General features: G+C 33.1%; 2 protein-coding genes across 2 annotated transcripts in view; both read right to left on the bottom strand.

Moving 5' to 3' along the window:
- The window catches only part of LOC130442780 (eukaryotic translation initiation factor 5A), a 209,715-nt gene extending 191,598 nt beyond the window's left edge, over positions 1–18,117 (bottom strand). The window contains exon 1 of the mRNA XM_056777134.1: positions 18,101–18,117. The gene's annotated coding sequence lies outside the window, so the exon portion shown is untranslated. The remainder of the gene's footprint in view (positions 1–18,100) is intronic.
- Positions 9,209–14,317, bottom strand: LOC130443364 (uncharacterized). Its single transcript, XM_056777937.1, has 2 exons — positions 13,861–14,317; positions 9,209–12,606 (listed from the first exon to the last, which is right to left on the bottom strand). Exons 1-2 carry the CDS (start codon positions 14,315–14,317, stop codon positions 9,209–9,211), a joined length of 3,855 nt encoding a protein of 1,284 aa, XP_056633915.1.
- Positions 18,118–18,888: the final 771 nt, after the last annotated feature.

The raw sequence follows: 18,888 nt of genomic DNA, 5'->3' as shown, positions 1-18,888 counted from the left end.
ACATAATCCCACCCAAAGCAGTTCTTGTCAGACCTACTCGACATACAAACGTTTCTCATGAGCACCGAGTTTGCCTGTAGACGCCCAGAACGTCTATTTATCAAGACTTCTTCCTTTGGAGCTTGTGGAATCAACAACCAAGGCCTAAACAGTCATCCTACATCCACTATCCACAGGCATCGCCATCTCCCTACAAACCAGCAACTAGATAAAAAATAAATGAAGATGCTGTATTGTTCTGTTATTATTTATAAAAGTTATTAAAAAAACTTAAAAAACAAACTTTCTACTTCCAGTATTACAATCCACAATATATATGAAATTGTTCGCAATAGTTTCAACGAAAAAATTTAACTACAAAAAAACCGTTTTCTCACTAACAAGCTTGATGGAAGTTTGAAACATCGAAAATCGTGCGTATTCTAGTAGTATAGATGGTCGTGGTAATATCGATGGGTCATTAGAGTATCTATAGGAAGAACTCACAGCTATTTTAGTTGAACAACTTTTTAAATTTAACATTTATATTTGTCAGGATAATATAACGTGGATCCACGTTGTTAGTTATGTTTGATTTGGTCAGTGGCTTTAAGGATCTCTTTCTAATGTTAAAATAGACCGAAAGAGGGTGTTATTTTCCACTAAGGCATAAAAAAGACAAATTATAACTTAATACGGTTTTCCCTGGTATGCGTGTTATGTATATGGTCGTCAAAATGCTGATCAAAATAATGGAGAAATTTTGAATTGAGAAAATTTGAGATTAAACGTCTTTAAAATTTTTTTGTAGTACTACACTGTTTTTTTTTTCATAGAAACATCAGCAGATGTTTTAATTTTCTGCTAAAAATGTTTATATCAAATGACCACTGGAGATCGATATTCGGTAATCAATTGTTCGAGCTCGGAAAGTCAAACTTGCGTAAAAATTATTCAACTAGAAGTTATTTGCCCGCCCTCTGATATGGCTATTCAATTTCCACACGCTTATGGAATACAGTAACCAATTTTAGAGATATCGGTCGTAAATATTTTTAGTAACAAATTATAATTTTTGCAATCGATTTTATTAATTTCACAAGAAATTTGCACAAAATGTATGTTTATGAGCAACTACACTTGAAATATAAACGTGCAGATGTCCTATTGTAATATTAATATGTTCTTTCAGCAAAATACAATGAACCATCCACTATAATAATATTTTTTATGGTAAATTGAGGTCTCTATATCAAAAATTATTTAGGATTGGGTGTCTGATTGAATATTGAAAACGCGTGATTTTGTGGAAGGATTTAATCACATCAAAACATTGGAACTATCCTAAAAAAACTATTTGGATCATTTTGGATCATTACAACAAGATATAAATTCAAGTCATGTCACTTCTCAAAATAGTATTAACTAGAGAGTAGTTTAATATTGTATATTTGCCGGAATAAATCTTTCAAAAAAGTTGTTTCTCTGAACATTCTACATAATTGGTGCTGCGAACAGAGTTTAGCAGAACGGTTTTAAATAAGTATCACCTGTCTCTTTTAAGAATTTATATGCAAAAGAACGATAAGTATTCATCAGCAGAGAATGCAAACACCGATTTAGAGACCATCAGTTGAATGTTTCAATGAAAGTAGATGAATCCACTTTGTCTACAAATCATATTACGGATAGGTACATCAATGATAACAACATTGTTCAAGATAAATTCTACTATCAAAATCATTAAACCTATGATGAAATAAAAAGAGAAGAATTAGTTCATTATAATATTTTTCGTTCCCAAAAATTACTCTTTATCATAAACCTCAATCAAACTATTTCGCTAATCATTTAATGATATTAATAATTTAGAAATTATCTCTACAGAAGAAATGAAAGACATGATTGAATTTTTAAGAGATATTTACAGTAAGGACTACATGGATGATTGACCAACTCGGTATTAGATGGAATTTACAACTTTTCTTATTTTTGTATGTATTCTTCCTCTTTTTCATTTCTAGTACTACTTTTTGAGCTTCAGCTATAGTTTTACTCAAAGCGCACTCTCTGTCTCTATGAAATTATCTCTTGAACTCTTGTTACGATTTCTTACAGGTCTGGACATTAAACCCTTCTATGTCTATTGTATCCACAAATTGAGGATTCCTGCGCTTCAATACTTTCATAGTGGATATTATCTAGATGTAAACCATCCAGACTGGTTACTGCTACCTAAGCTTGACCGGATGTGAATACTGCAGACTTTTATTTATAGTTGTAGTACAGTACATATGAGAAACTGTTCGAAAATGGTATGAACTGCTTCAAGAATAAGATGGTATGGCGATGCTGCTTGTTTTAGCTAGACTTATCGAAGGCACTGCCGTACCTTCAGATATCCCAATTCCTCCCTTTTTAATACCAAAGAATTTATCCTATACCAAATCGTTTGAAAGATATCCTGCTTCTACCAGGAAATTGTGGGCAGGATAACATTGCAAAGCAATCGAAATACAACTTTTGTAAATACTTCTTAGCCAAGTCAGTTAATTTAATTCTGGTTGGCATAATCTCTTCAAATATCCCAAGTATGTTTCTCATTTCAACTTAAAATTAACAATATGACCAAAAACATCAAACAATCCTTAACAGATTTGCTAAATGTATTCAGAATTATTGTGCGTGTTTAAATCTGTCTCTTTAGTTACAATATTGTGATAAATATTCTTTTCAAGAAAGAATTTGCTTGAGTTTAATCATTGGGAAATCCTTCTGACAATGGTATATGCTCAAAAATATTCTGAAAGAGACCATCCGCATAAGATAAGTATTGAAACGGTGTGGGCAATTACCTTCGACGAATACAAAGGTGTTAGGATCATTAATTGAGAGTTCGAAGACAAGCCTAGAAACATGTGCAGACATATAGTAAATAAGTCGATCCAGGGATTCTTAGAAAGCACAAATACCCTACGTATCACAATCAGATGCATCAGAATAGGTATTTGCTAATGGGCTTTTGATAGAAGAAGAGGTACTTTCACTAAATTAAGTTAAACATTAAAAAATGGCACTTCTTTCATACCGTTAACTGTCCGAATCAATAAAGTAACTTAGATATGGGTTTACATTATATTCATTTGCTACACTTTGGTACTTGATACTGTTACACTATTTGAAAGAGAATAGGTTCCAGTAAAATGTTAAAAATAAAATTAATCTACTTATAAACCAGTTAATGTTCTTTTTTATGAATTATCCCATTTGCATTATGAAATAATTCATTGTGGTTCTAACTACTGTACAATAATTTTTGGTCATTGTGAAATCTTACATTCTAAAATCATCGAATGAAACGTTTTCGAACTATTTAACACTAGCTGCACAAAAACCTTTTTGACAAATTCACATGTCATACGCTTTTCATTATCAAAATTGAATCATCAAAATGCAAATGCGACACAATGAAATAGCCTAACCAGATTTTTTACGGTTTACAAATTTTTATACGGTGGCAGAGTGAGTTTTATTTACTTCCATAGACGTGTACAACGATTTTTCGTAAGACAACAATATGTTAAATACTATATTATTTTTAAAGTTATAATTTAAAATAGAATAAATACATCACTTCAGTCATTGTACATATTCGACAAGTATAACAACCAGTATTTTAAATAAGAAATTTTGACTTATGATGTATATGATTTGAACGTTCATTTCCAGCTTCTGTGAATCTATGGACATTCTGGTGTCCAAGTAAATGAGAAAACTAGCGAAAAGTTGTGTCACGAGTAAGCTGTCGATCTTGCGACTGGAAACCACCAATATGATCATCGGATTGATTATTGGACACTGATATACACAAAGTGCCTTGAGATTATGGACATTACGCAATATTCTCAATGTTCAAGATACAAAGACCAAAAGAAAACTTTGCTCCGAAGCGTTTTAGTGCTTTTGTATTGATGAATAGTTAATACTTTGAGGGCACTATTGGAGTTATTGATAATTTTTACTTTTTTAGTATCTATTTTTTCTCTAGACAATCTTATTCATTTTGATATTGTTTTAATGGTAATTGAAATATTTTAGTATTATTTTCTAATTGGTGATAAATCCCATTACTATTATTACTAAGTAAAAGGGGGCTTGGATACTTCGTAATCGTTCTCGCTTTAGTGCATTCCGACTCGCCGTCACCGGATTTAAAACAACCCTCTTCCACTAGGTCAAAACCTAGAAATGACTTTCCTGTCTTTATAAAATCTGAACAGTAGTAAAGAATTGAAGTCAATCCTCGATTCCAGAGAACCATCTCAGTTTAAACAGTTTGTGTCACCTATAGATGATTGTTGCCTTCAACTCAGTGGTTATGTTTTGCAGTAATTTATTGGTTATACATAAAGCATTCAAGCTCTTCTTTCTGCCTTTCATCAACCGTTTAAAGTGGCGCTTTGTGCTTATTCATGCTACTTGTAATTTGTTGGTATCCAGCTTGCACAGCGAAAAGTATCGGTGATTGGTGTACTCGAACATATATACCATCTTCGCCTGTATAGATATCTAGCTATACTCTAAAAATATATTTTTGCTAAAGTGGTATACACTAGCTGAACTCTTAATTCTACCATTCATTTCTATTTTTCATTTCCCTAGGAATCCAGTGTTTTGGAATTGAAGCTGTTAACATTTTCTGGCGTATCGTTTTTCCAACTGGTGGTCTTGTTTCAGTTTTCTTTTGATTATTTTTTTTTTCATTCAATTTTCATCCACATTTGGTAAATACTGCTTCGCGACATGGTCAGCAGAAGCACATTTGATCAAAAGGACAATTTTCTTGTTCTTCCATTGAGCTAAAACCATTCCAACAAATAGCTTCACGGCATGCTACTGGTTATGACATAGTTTTGATTTTGATTAATGATATTTTAATTCACAACATCTCTCTAAACGTTTCTCTTCAATACTTGTTACAATTAACCTCATTACTAGTAAAATATGAACGAGTGCTGATTTCTTTTAATAATAAATTTGAACGCCACTGCTTATTGTGTATATGGTTAAGAAATCGTAATAGAAACGTTACTCTGTGCATGCGACCTTTGTGAGAACCCCAATGTGCGAAAAATGAAATGCGTTAAATTTGAAGGGTTCTCGATAGAGGGGAGATACTTTGTGTTGTACTTGTATACGGTATTGACTTAGATGTTTCTGGTTTTCCACCACGCATTGTGATATTTATTATTGTTGCAATCGAAAGAGAGTTTGGTTTGAGTTATATTCGGTTCAAAAAATTCTAAACTACTAAGAAAATTCATTTGAATATGTCGAATGTCAAGATATGTTGAGTACATAAAATCTGAAGTGATTAAATCTCCATTTGTTACCAGGCACTTTGTATTTGTATATATAATTTGGCATCTCTTGATTAAAACTCGATTCTAAGAATTATTTTGGGGTAAATTGAAAAATTGGAAAGCATAACTCTTTTCATAGGATTGTTATGTCAGCCTGTGCATAATAAATCCCTCAAAAAACGCTGCATTCCAGGAAGAGCTTTCATCAGCATTGCCAGCCTCTTTCTCAGGTGGAAGGCTTGCCAATTTTCTTTGATGTGTACTAGTCTTTTCACTGCCTCGAGTTCCATGGAAATAATCTAACTTTTTGCCTTTCAATTATATCCGTATTGGATCCATACAAATCCATACGTCAGGCTCCATTCATGTAAAGACTTTTTTATAGCGAAATGTAGCGAAAGTACTAAGACAGAGATTATTGGTACAGGTACAGCTTTCATTTATCATTGATCTAGTATGATCTAAGCGATCCTTCATTCTTTCAAACCCTCGTGTATTTGCTTCCGTTCAAGATGCAGCTGCTGATCTATTTCTAATGTAAGTAAACAATATCTCATGTTCTTCCTAATACCCAAATAATGACTGTTTGTTTTTGGATTGTGTATGGAAAGATACATGCTTAAATCCATAGTTATTCGACAGTTATTTACTGAATAGAAAGAATATTTTCATATCAATAACTTAATAACACTTGTAGAGAATTTGGGAGAATAGTGAATTCAAGCATTAGGAATGACTCAAAAAATTATAGGATTAACCAAATACAATTAAAAAATTAGCAGAATGATTTAAAAAAATTAGAAACATCATCATTTTTTTTTCGAGTTCACTCTGCATACAGATATTGGTCGATGGAAAATAGATAATATTCGTCAATTTATTTCTCAAAATAATCTGTTTTTACAAATTCTATTTGTTTCCAATTTGCAATGCTAACTAGAGTTATTTCTTAGTTCTCAGTTCTACTACGAAAGGCCTCCTCAACAGTTGCTACTTAAATAAGTGCGAATTTTCGGAAAACTGGCTATATTGGTTTTTTATTCGACAAACTCAGGTTCTAATTATTTGAAAGCACTTAAGCTTTTGTTTGCTTTCATTTGGGTATGGTTGTGAAAACTAGTTGTTAATAGCAAGTATACGATAATGTTCATATTGGAAACTGGTGGAGAACGAGCAGGAATCTGACTAAAATCCTTTTCATCTTTCATTATACCAAGCACACTACCATGGGGGACTCCAGCTTTGCGGGTGCAGTGCAGTTTATGCGTCTTGTTATCTTACGAGGAAATGCCTATTATTAAGGCAGGATTCCAGGTTTGGCTAATAATTAAGGGAAATAATGTTACGTAATTGCTGTTGGACACCTGCGTACATAATTTTGTGAATGGATTGTGCATGTCCAAGTCCATGAATACTGCTAAACAGTACTTGATGGTTGGTTTGAATTTTGTTACTTCTAGTATTTATCATATCTTTTCCGAAATAATTTTGACATTATGGGAACTATGCAAATTGGTCTGTAAGATTAAATTTCCTTAGGAGGTTTCCCAGGTTGTAAGATTAGTATTATTGGAGTTTACTCCTTAAGAATCGATTTGTATATATAAGGGGCCCGGTATGAAAAAAATGTGAGGAGTAAAATCTATCGATGAATGACCTCGTTACGTTTTTGGTGCACAACTTTCTAATTTGTCAGTGTCAACATACTTATATTGCTGTCATTGTGAAGTTTTATTATCAATGTGTTCCGCTAAAGTGAACTGAAAGTAATTTCAAATGACTATGGCAGAAAGAGGTGTAGATGATATTAACGGAACATCTAACAAACACGTGGTTGCAAAGTACGTTATAATTCATGTATCGTATGTATGAGCATGTGCAATTTGTATTTATTGAATATTTTAATAATCATCGATGTAGTTCATATAAATATATATTTGAAAACAACACACAAAATTAGATAATCAACCCAATATGAATTATCGAGCGCATCCACATAAAATAGAAAATTTCTAACCTAACCAAAAATTAATTTTTTTGTCGATGTCTATAAATTCTTCCACGTTATTATGATTTATTTTATAAATAATTTTTAAATATTAACAACTGTAGTTAATAATTCGATAATATTATCAGAAAAATCGACAATATTTTTTCATTATAATAATGTTTTTATATAATTTTCTTTAGCTTATTTAAATAATTTTCATGTACTATTTATTATTGTATGTAAAATATTTAGTGACTTAATTATCTTTTTATAACCATTATTGTTAATTATTAAGATAATATTATATTTTAAATAAAAAATTAATTATAATAATTTAAAAAAAGTCGGTTGAAATTTTTATAATTATGCATTTATAAATTTTCTAATTTTTTTTATATTTTTTGACTAGGAAAAAATCTAAACCTCCAATAACTCCAGCCGAGAGACAGTGATTTTTTTATAATTTTCTTTCGAAAAGTTATTTTTTAACTTATTTAAATAATTTTTGTACTATTTATTATTGTATGTAAAAGATTTAGTAACATAATTATCTTTTTATAACCATTTTTGTTAATTATTAAGATAATATTATATTTTAAATAAAAAATTAATTATAATAATTTAAAAAAAGTCGGTTGAAATTTTTATAATTATGCATTTATAAATTTTCTAATTTTTTTTATATTTTTTGACTAGGAAAAAATCTAAACCTCCAATAACTCCAGCCGAGAGACAGTGATTTTTTTATAATTTTCTTTCGAAAAGTTATTTTTTAACTTATTTAAATAATTTTTGTACTATTTATTATTGTATGTAAAAGATTTAGTAACATAATTATCTTTTTATAACCATATTTGTTAATTATTAAGATAATATTATATTTTAAATAAAAAATTAATTATAATAATTTAAAAAAAGTCGGTTGAAATTTTTATAATTATGCATTTATAAATTTTCTAATTTTTTTTATATTTTTTGACTAGGAAAAAATCTAAACCTCCAATAACTCCAGCCGAGAGACAGTGATTTTTTTATAATTTTCTTTCGAAAAGTTATTTTTTAACTTATTTAAATAATTTTTGTACTATTTATTATTGTATGTAAAAGATTTAGTAACATAATTATCTTTTTATAACCATTTTTGTTAATTATTAAGATAATATTATATTTTAAATAAAAAATTAATTATAATAATTTAAAAAAAGTCGGTTGAAATTTTTATAACTATGCATTTATAAATTTTCTAATTTTTTTTATATTTTTTGACTAGGAAAAAATCTAAACCTCCAATAACTCCAGCCGAGAGACAGCGAGCTTACAGATTAAAAAAAAATTAATGAAGGAAGCCCAAAATATTCTGGCAAATTTGAAATAGTTTCTATTCGATGTCATAGTAGCATATTACGTATAAGGACAAAATAAATAAACGATAATTTATTTACTAGTGATCGATATAGAGTTTATTAATTATAGAAAAATAGTTAGATTAACTTAACTCAACTAAGTTAACTTTTTTTAGATTTTTTTATAGTTTTTTCGTTATTAATTGTCTTCATTTTGGGTCTTTTTTGATGAAAAATCAACATAACAAATAAAAATTAACGTATCGACCTATCTCGGTCTCTATCAAAATATTTCTATTATATTTTGATTGTCGATAAAAAGAGAATGTATTATAGTTATTATTAACACGTTCACATTAACATTTATTTGTAAGAAAATTTTTACATAGCTTTAACAACAGAACTTATTATATTATCTCATTTCTTCCATTCGCTCAGTAGTCGGTTGGTCGGACAGCGTTGCCAGTTTTCATGAGTTTTGAATTAATTCTGGCGTGAACATACTCCCCGCGTTGAAAGCATAAGGATGGCTTTCAAAGGTCAACTGGAAGGGGGCAGATTTTTTGAAAGCTTCTTTTGATGATTTCTCCAGAGGGAGTTCTTATAGAAGCGACCCTAGCGATACCGTCAGGGCCTCTATGGAGCTTGCTGATTCTACCTAATAACCACTGAGTGGGCATAGTGTTCTCGCCTTTCACTAAAACGAGAGAATCTTCTACTAGATGGCCTTGGTTGGACTTCCATTTGGTGCGTCTTTGGAGCTCCGCAATGTACTCAGATTTCCATCTGTTCCAGAAGTGCTGTGCTAATTGTTGTACGAGCTGAAATCTGGAAAGTCGATTCATTTTTATGTCGGTGACATCTTGATCAGGTGCTGCAATTATTGGTCTTCCAATCAAGAAGTGAGCTGGGGTAAGAGGTCCAAAATCGTTGGGATCAGAGCTCAGTGGGCATAAAGGACGCGAATTCAAAATCGCCTCGATTTGTGCGAGAACTGTGGCAAATTCTTCAAATGATAAATGAACTTGGGTCAAAACGCGCCTTAAATGATGCTTTACGCTTTTGACAGCTGCTTCCCACAAACCTCCGAAATGAGGAGAGTAGGGTGGTATAAAACTCCACTCTATATTCTGAGAGCTACATTTCTCGATTATAGTGTTGCTGCCATGTTTTAGAAAATCCTTTAGCTCTCGCTGTGCCCCGACGAAGCTTGTTCCATTGTCGGACAATATTTTTGATGGTTTGCCTCGTCTAGAGACAAAACGATATAGCGCCTGAATAAATGATTCTGAAGAAAGGCTAGAAATCAATTCCAAATGGACTGCTTTAGTTGATAAACAAATAAATACGCCAATATAACATTTACTTAAACGACAACCTCTACCTTTCTTATCGTTAATCATAAATGGCCCCGCGTAATCAACTCCCACTATTGAAAATGCACTAGAAGGATTAGTTCTATCGCGCGGTAAGTTGGCCATAATTGGCTGTATGGTTTTAGCATTGAATTTGAAGCATTTCACACAATTCTTAACAGTCTTTCGTGCAAGATTTCTACCGGATATAACCCAGTAATTTTCTCTTATAGTGCTTAAGAGCAGCTGAGGGCCGCCATGCAATAGGCGTTCATGTTCTTGTAAAAATAGTAGCTTTGAAAAATGATGCTTTGAATTGATCAAAATTGGATGCCTTTTGCCAAAGGAGTAATTTGAATGTTTTAGTCGCCCTCCTACGCGTAGCAAACCATCGGGTTCTAGAAAGGGACTAAGACTTAATAGATTACTATGGGAGCTCAAAGGCTTGTTATTTTTCAATGTTTCAATTTCGGTAGAATACGATTGAGATTGACAAATTCGAATGAGACATTTTAGAGAATCACTTAACTCCTGTACTGTAAGAGAACCGCCTCTTCTGCGATTTCTCTGAAGACAATTATCCTTAAATCGTAAAATGTATGCCATTGTTCGTTGCATTCTTGAGAAATTTGAAAAACGTTCAAAGGGAAAACTCAGAGTAGGGGGCGCAACATTGGTCAGAAGACTGGATTTAAGTTCAGGTAAATCATGAAGCACCTCCAGCTTGTCATTGGGCCAAAAACTTGGGTCCTTAGCTAGCCAAGTAGGGCCGCGCCACCACAAATCAGAGTTTAAAATTTGACTAGGATATATTCCCCTTGAAGCAATATCTGCTGGATTATCGTGGGTGGGGATGTGCCTCCAATCGGCGTGTTTAGTGAGAGACTGAATTTCTGCCACTCTATGGGCCGTGAATGTTTTTAGCAGATTCGGGCTTGTGCGTACCCAAGCTAGAGCTATAGTTGAGTCCGACCAAAGTGTGAAAGATTTGAATTGAATTTTCAAAGCAGTTTTAGCTTTATCTGTTAGGCGGGCTAGAAGCAATGCTGCGCATAATTCCAACCGCGGGATTGGTATTGTTTTTATAGGTGCCACCTTTGCTTTGGCGCATAACAGGGATACATGAACCTTTTGATCGGAATCAATACTTCTCAAATAAACACAGGCTCCGTAAGCCTTTTCCGAAGCGTCAGCGAAACCATGCAGTTGTAATTCAACAGCATTCTTGCAAATAGCTTGTCTGTTTAACTCAAGATCGTTCAAAATAAGAAGCTCCTTCTCCAACCTTACCCAATTTTCAGATATAGCTTTTGGAATAGCGTCATCCCAAGCTAATTTATTTTCCCATAATTTTTGCATTATCATTTTTGCGATAATAGTACATGGGCTTAGTAAACCAAGGATGTCGAATATTTTTGATATAGTAGATAAAATTGTGCGTTTTGTGACCTTTGTACCTATAGGATTGGTATGAATTTTATATTGAAGCTTGTCGTTATTGCAAACCCATATCAAGCCTAATGTTTTTGTTTTGCCATCATGCGCAAATTCTAGTATATCGGATTTTAAATCATTTGAACTTATATTTTTGAGCGCGTTGGTGTCGTTAGAGCACCATTTTCGGAGTGCGAAACATCCCGATTTAAGAGTGTCACTTATCGCTTTACATATGTATTGCGCATGCTCAAGTGTAGGTGCACCTGTTAACAGGTCATCTACATAAAAGTCGTGCTTAATGATTTCGGCTATTTCCGGGTTCATTTCTTGAATATCCTCAGCGAGTTTAGCTAAACAGCGTATTGCAAGATAACTGGCAGAGGCTTGCCCGTATGTAACGGTATTTAGCTGGTAGACTTCCAGGTTATCACTCGGATTTTCGCGCCATACAATTTTTTGCAAATGCCTTTGCTCGGGCGTTATTGAAATTTGCCGGTACATTTTAACTATGTCTGCCGAAACTACATAGTTATATTTCCTAAACCTTAAGACTATTGATAGTAAATCGTCTTGTAAAACGGGTCCAATGACTTGAATATTGTTGAAGGATAGACCGTTGCTAGAGGGCGCTGATGCATCGAAAACTACCCGTAGTTTTGTGGTCAAACTCTCTTCTCTCAAAACTCCGTGATGCGGCATGAAATATTCGAAGCTTGAATCATTGCCGTTACAAATTGTCATATGGCCTAGCTCTTTATACTCGTTCATAAATTGTATATATCTGCTGTGCAGCATTGGATCTCTCCTGAATTTTCGTTCTAATGCATAGAAACGTTTTTCGGCTTGAGCTTTCGACTCACCTAAACTAGAAGGTTGTTGCTTCAAAGGTATAGTGACTGTAAAACGTCCGTTCGCGTCTCTGGTAGTAGTTTTGATGAAATTGTCCTCGCAAAATTGTTCATCTGGAGAAAGTTGTCGCGTGCTAGATATTTCCTCGATTTCCCAAAATTTGGCTATTGAATTTAATAATTCCTGGTTTATACTTAAATTACAAGAAGCCTTTTCAACGTTGTTAGTACTTATTTGCCCAGATACAACCCAACCTAGCACTGTATCAATTAATAGCGGCATATTTTTTCCTAACGAAATTTTGTTATTGCTTAAAATTGTCCAAAATAGGTCCGCGCCAATGAGCATGTCTACTGGTCCGGGAATATTGAATTGTGGATCAGCTAGCTTTAGATCACCTGGAATCGCCCAAGATTGCGTGTTGATTCGACAACACGGCATCACACTTGTAATCTCTTTTAGAATATAACAATTGCCATGCGCTTTAAAATTGGTATGTATAGATTTAAATGAAACCTTACACCTTTTACTGACCTTTGAAATATTGTTTGAAATTCCGAAAATTGAAAGATCTGTTTTATGTGTCGCAATATTCAAACGCTTTTGCAAATCCTCCGTTATAAAGGAAGTTTGAGAACCACAATCTAATAACGCTCTTGCTTTGTGAAAATTATTGAAATTGTCTGAAATGAGTAAACAGGCGGTAGATAATAGCACCTGCCCCGCCGCTGGTACCACTACGCCACTGCTTAGTGCTGCGGAACTTGAGCTCGCGTTGTCCGCTATCTCGAGTTTTTCATGCAAAATTGTATTGTGCCAAGCTTTACACACTTTGCAAGGCCCTAATTTACACTGTTTGACAGAGTGACCCGAACGCAAACAGTTATGGCAAAGATTTGATTTTTTGACAAAATCTTTTTTTTGTGTTATTGTTAATCCGAGAAACTCTGCACAACGATATATTGAATGCTCTTTCTTGCAATAGGAGCATGTATATGTACTTGAGGTCAATGACCTTACTCTACTTTGTTTATTGAATTTATTTTCCTCATTACTAAATTTTGAATCTGATTTATTTAAACTGAGACTGTTCTTTGATTCTAACATATTAAGAAAATTGGAACGTTTTTGTAAAAATTGTAGGAATTTATCTAACTTTGGCAATTCTTCCTGATCTCTATTTTCCCTTTCCCATTCAAGGTTTGAGCTAGTATCTAATTTATTAGTAATCCAAAAAATTAGTAGAGGATCCCAATTAGTTATATTTTGCCCCAATTGTTCAATAGATCCCAAATGTTTGTGAATATCGTCAGCTAAATTTTGTAGTTTTTCAGCTGTCGGTTTTTGTATATTTTCTAATGAAAAAATAGCTCTAATATGTTCATATATTAATTTTTTAGTATTGTCAAATCTTTTTGAAATTGTGGCCCATGCCACTTCATAATTGTCGGCCGTATATTTGATTTTGGAAATGGACGCCGCTGCTGTTCCTCCTAGTGCACTTCGCAAGTAATAAAATTTTTGAATATTATCTAATTTTTTACTATCATGAATAAGGCTTTTATATGTGTCCCTGAATTCTAACCAATCTTCAAAGTTTCCACTGAATTTAGGAAGTGATATATCCGGAAGCTTTATACCCTCGTTTTTACAACAAGCTTTGTCTGAAATCACGCTAAGATTTGTATCATTATCGTGATTATTGTAGCTTTGTAAAATGTTTTTAGCAACAGCGATTGCATCATAATATGAATTTTCAAATCTCTCTCGTTCGATTAATTGCTCATCTAAATTTATATCATCCTGTAACTCTATTTCTAATTGATATGATTTGAATTCGTCAAGATAATTTTCGGCATCACGTAACCTATCTTTTAATTTTGTAACTTCTGTTTGGCTTAAATTAGATATAGTTGCAAATTCATTTACCGCTTTTGTGAAAATAGTTAACTGAGCTTTAATTACACCTCTTTTCTTTATTAGTTTGCCAAGTTCTGCCATTTTATATTGTCAAATTGTTCAAGCACAAACAGAGAAGCTTTGAAATCGCAAATGGAAAGAAAAATTCGGAAATAAATAATTTGGAACAAACTCACTCTGATTTCGGTCGAACTGCCTGATTCTTGCAATTGAACTAGTCGGCCAGTTGAGTTGATGTCTGGTCGCCGTGATATTGTATCGACTACTTGTTTGGTCGATCACTTTGCACTCGTTGATAGTTGCTTGCAGCACGTGGTAAATTGTTTTTGGGTTATAGTTGTTAATAATATATTGTTTATTGCGAATTTTCACTGGTTTTGTTTATAATCCGCTCGTAAGGACCATTTTTTGTATTATAGTTATTATTAACACGTTCACATTAACATTTATTTGTAAGAAAATTTTTACATAGCTTTAACAACAGAACTTATTATATTATCTCATTTCTTCCATTCGCTCAGTAGTCGGTTGGTCGGACAGCGTTGCCAGTTTTCATGAGTTTTGAATTAATTCTGGCGTGAACAGAGAACTTAAACTAAAACGATTCTTCTCGAAAAAATAGCCGATAGATATCAGAATACGTTGCTAACAATAATTTTATTTATAATTTCCATAATAATCTATCAAGTGTTGTCATAGTAAAAACGCTGGTTAGTCAACAACGGCAAGAAATCGGAATTCATGTCAAAATAAGACAAGTATGGTAAGAAATCAGCATTCCTAAATATAGACCAGTAGATAAACAGAGCAAAAAATATTTTCGAGAACCGAAAATTATGTTATACATTCCGATACTCGTTCCGGACAAACAAAGAACAAAGTTTCCGTCTTCCTTTTCAAAATAGACGTTTACGTATGTGATAATGTCCTCTTATGATGTATATCTTTCTTCTGTAAATTGAAACTTTAAGGCTAAGAAACGGTCTAAAGCCGCTGGGGGGCACATCTCGTGAATACGATGTGTGGTCAACCAAGTCGCAGTGGAATTCGTGAATTTTAGCTATTGCAATCACCTAGTGTGAAAAAGACTATCTCTTTCTTAAAATGCTGTCACTTTTTCACCTTAACAAGCAATGATACTTGAAAATCCAATGTTATTGCTTCATTTTGTTGAAGATAGTCGATCAAAACAACCCCATTACTATCCCAATAAAACGATAGTCATCATTTCTTCCATCTGTGGAACCATTTTCGGAGCGGGATAACCTTTTGCAATCCACAGGCCTAGAGAATATTAATTCGAGTATGCTTTTGATCGGCACTTAACGCGCCGGTGGCTACGTATGCATTATTTTTGACTCGAATGGCGCATGCGTTCTTTTGATAGGCTGATAACATCTTTCTGACCTTAATCCGACAATCGCCCAGTACTATTTGGGGAACTTTTGGAGGTCGCAATTTTTAGCTACCCCGAACGTTAGTCGTCAATTAATTTGATATTGTCACGTTTAAATTCAGCTGTTGAAAATGATGGTTTCCATATATAGTAACATTTCCTTTTCCCTTTCCAATTGCTTTTGCGTATTGTATTTCAAAATGAAATAATTAATGACTCACATATATAATTAACTAACTATCCAGAGTTATCTGGACATTTCCATATGCTCAAATATATTTCTCAACTTATATTGATAAGTGCTGATATCTTCAGGCAGAGGTAGAAAACTTTTCAGGCAACCCTTGTATGCTAAGTACACCTTTGTACATTACAAAATATGAAATATTATAAAATACCACCGAACTATATAATCCAAAATATATTGCACTTTCAATCCCATTTTTCAGAACTACCATTCTTATCGACAAATATTTTTATTTTTGCCAATACCCAAATTTTATTAGGTACCTAATAAGGCTACCAGTTTAGGGTAATAAAAAACAATTGTACTCTTCGCCGCTGTGGTTTATTGGTAGGTACATTTTATTCCATTGTCGGCAAAAACCCGTCAAAAGTTGCAGGGATAAATTGATTGGACGAACATTTAACTAGAACTTGGAATTTGGTGGCATAATTTTTATTACTATAGGAATTTTTTTCCCAGCATCCTTTGTGTATTGAACCCTTAGAAATATACCTTCTAATATCCCTGTATTCATATTATTTATTATATTCTATTTTACAGTATAATTTCGACTACTGGAAGTTATAAACTGCATAAAAATAGAATAGATAGATTTTATTTTATGAAGTATTGAAGCTTACAAAAATATTTCAAAGAATTGGAATTTCGAATCACTGTTATATATAGTAAGAGTTAGGAACGTGTAAGCGTATAGAAAAGCGTGAAGTTTAAGGCATTTTATTATAACATACGAGGATGTATTGAAAAATTCCTTGCTTATTATAGAACCAAATAAATTTCAATACCAAAATATTTTATTACTCAACATATTCTCCTCTTAATTGGATACATTTATTGCAGTGAACCTGCAAGATCTCTGGACTTTTAAAAAATGTTGTTTCTGGATGTTACAAATGTACCCAAGTCTCATCCATACAATTCGGTTTAAGAAGTCTACATTGTTTTCAAATTATTTCTTTCTTTGCACTTTGCTTTTGGTCAACATTCAAACATTTGGGGATCCATTTTGCAGCAATTTCTTCTCATGTCCATGAACTGCATCGATATTTTCGGAGACTGACACAGAAACTGGCCTTCCCGATCGGACAATTTTTTTTAATTTTTAAATATAGGTATTTGATGAAGGCTCGATACTCCAATTTTTCGATTTTCACAATTTCGGCGGACATCTTTTTTTCTTTTAATTTATTGCGTAACTCTGGTTCACTTTTTTGACCTCAAACTTTACACTGACACTTCCAATAAGTTATTGTTCATTGCTATGGTAACACAATATTTTTTTTATGCATGGAACCGGTCTAGGCTAACTAAATATCAATACATCCTCGTATATTAGATTATACAATAAAAAGTTAACCAAAAATAGGCCACTTCAGAAGCAACTCTATCAATCTAATAGGACATGTCAAAACGCCAATAAACACAAGTTATGCGGTTAAACTAGACCAAAAAATAGAAGTGATTGTACAAAGCTTTGCACCCAGTTCAAAATTGTTAGGATTGTTCAAAACAATATATAAATGAAATTTGAAAAATCCCCATCGATCTGCTTACCTGGAAAAAAATTTAACTCTAAAATTACCCAAACATGTTGCTCAGATAAAAATTATCTATAAAAAAGTCTGTATACGTTTTTCCTAAGGGTTAATCACATGTCTTCTTGTTCGGATCAAACAAATCCTCAACTGTTGGTGTTGGTTGTTGTTGGTGATTTAACATTCAAAAACTACCGGTCTTGAAAATCTGCACATGCTAGACCTCAAAACACTTTCACTGTTTTATGACCACATTCCTTTTAACACTCGCAAAAAATGTGGGTAGATTTTGCAGGTATATATACTATGATATACCTTAGAGGATAACGTGATAAAAAACCACTATTCCGTATTGGTAGACCACCGACTGATGGTGTGCCGGAGAGCTAGTTCATTTTGCATTCTGGAAAATTACGTGAATTATATCCTACACGAAAATTCTGGATTGAGAATGGATGGTTTCCGCGTGTGCTCACTTCGGGGAACAAACGCACCCGTGAGACCATTCATAGCAGTGTTTGACTCGACCTAAACCATATGCGAATAAGTTTCAGCAAAGATTCGTGCCATTTGAGAAAAAGTTGGATCCAGTAACGAAGGAACAGTGGACTTTACCCGATGAACGGGCTCTAAGTAAGTTTTGACTAAAAGCTGGAAAGATGATGGTCAATATTTTCTAAGATTCACAAGATGTGATCAACATTAATCACGAGGTGAAAATGCCACGCGATTGTTCTATACCGAATTAGACATCGAATTGAAAAAATTTACCCGATTTGGTAGAAAAGAAGTTCTCTTCCACCACAATAGCCCACCGGCTCAAATCTCCGCGCTTGTCTCAGACAAATTAGTCGAATTGGGCTACGAAATGCTGCCACATCCATTCAGATTTGGATCTGTGCGTATTTCCCAACTTGAAGAAAAGTATTTTTAGAAAGGTTGAAGAAGTTGAAGCATCTTCTAGGTCAACAGTATGGGATAATAAGGAGATTATATGAGCAAAACCACCACTTCCACAAAATTTTAGTTTTCAATTTATATGCCATGTCCATATGATACTACATTGTATGTACATTCTATTCTTGAATCATTTCAATCAACAAAAATAAGGTTAATATATAATCTCCGCATGGCTATTCTAACTTTGATTGTTGGACGAAATAATTTTGTGAAAGTTACAATAAACCATTGCTTGAGATTTTAGAACCAAGTGTTTCTTCTTAGAACAATTTCTCATATATTAACTGAAGCAAACCATACCGATTTTTAGTTCTTGCCCTTCTAATTCACGTGTTTTATTTACAAGTCATTGTTGTACTTCGAAATTAGTAACCTTGTTCAACTATATCATTCTTAATATCCTCCTAAAACACCACATATCAAAAGCTTCCTGTTTCTCTACATATAGGAAATTCACAGTTCAAGATGAAATTAAGTAGCCCCCAACAATGGATTTTAAGTTTCTATTCGATAT

This window comes from Diorhabda sublineata, chromosome 4 (genome assembly GCF_026230105.1).
Source record: "Diorhabda sublineata isolate icDioSubl1.1 chromosome 4, icDioSubl1.1, whole genome shotgun sequence".
Taxonomy (NCBI): domain Eukaryota; kingdom Metazoa; phylum Arthropoda; class Insecta; order Coleoptera; family Chrysomelidae; genus Diorhabda; species Diorhabda sublineata.
The sequence above is the reverse complement of the archived record's forward strand: the minus strand, read 5'-3'. Positions and strand labels throughout refer to the sequence as shown.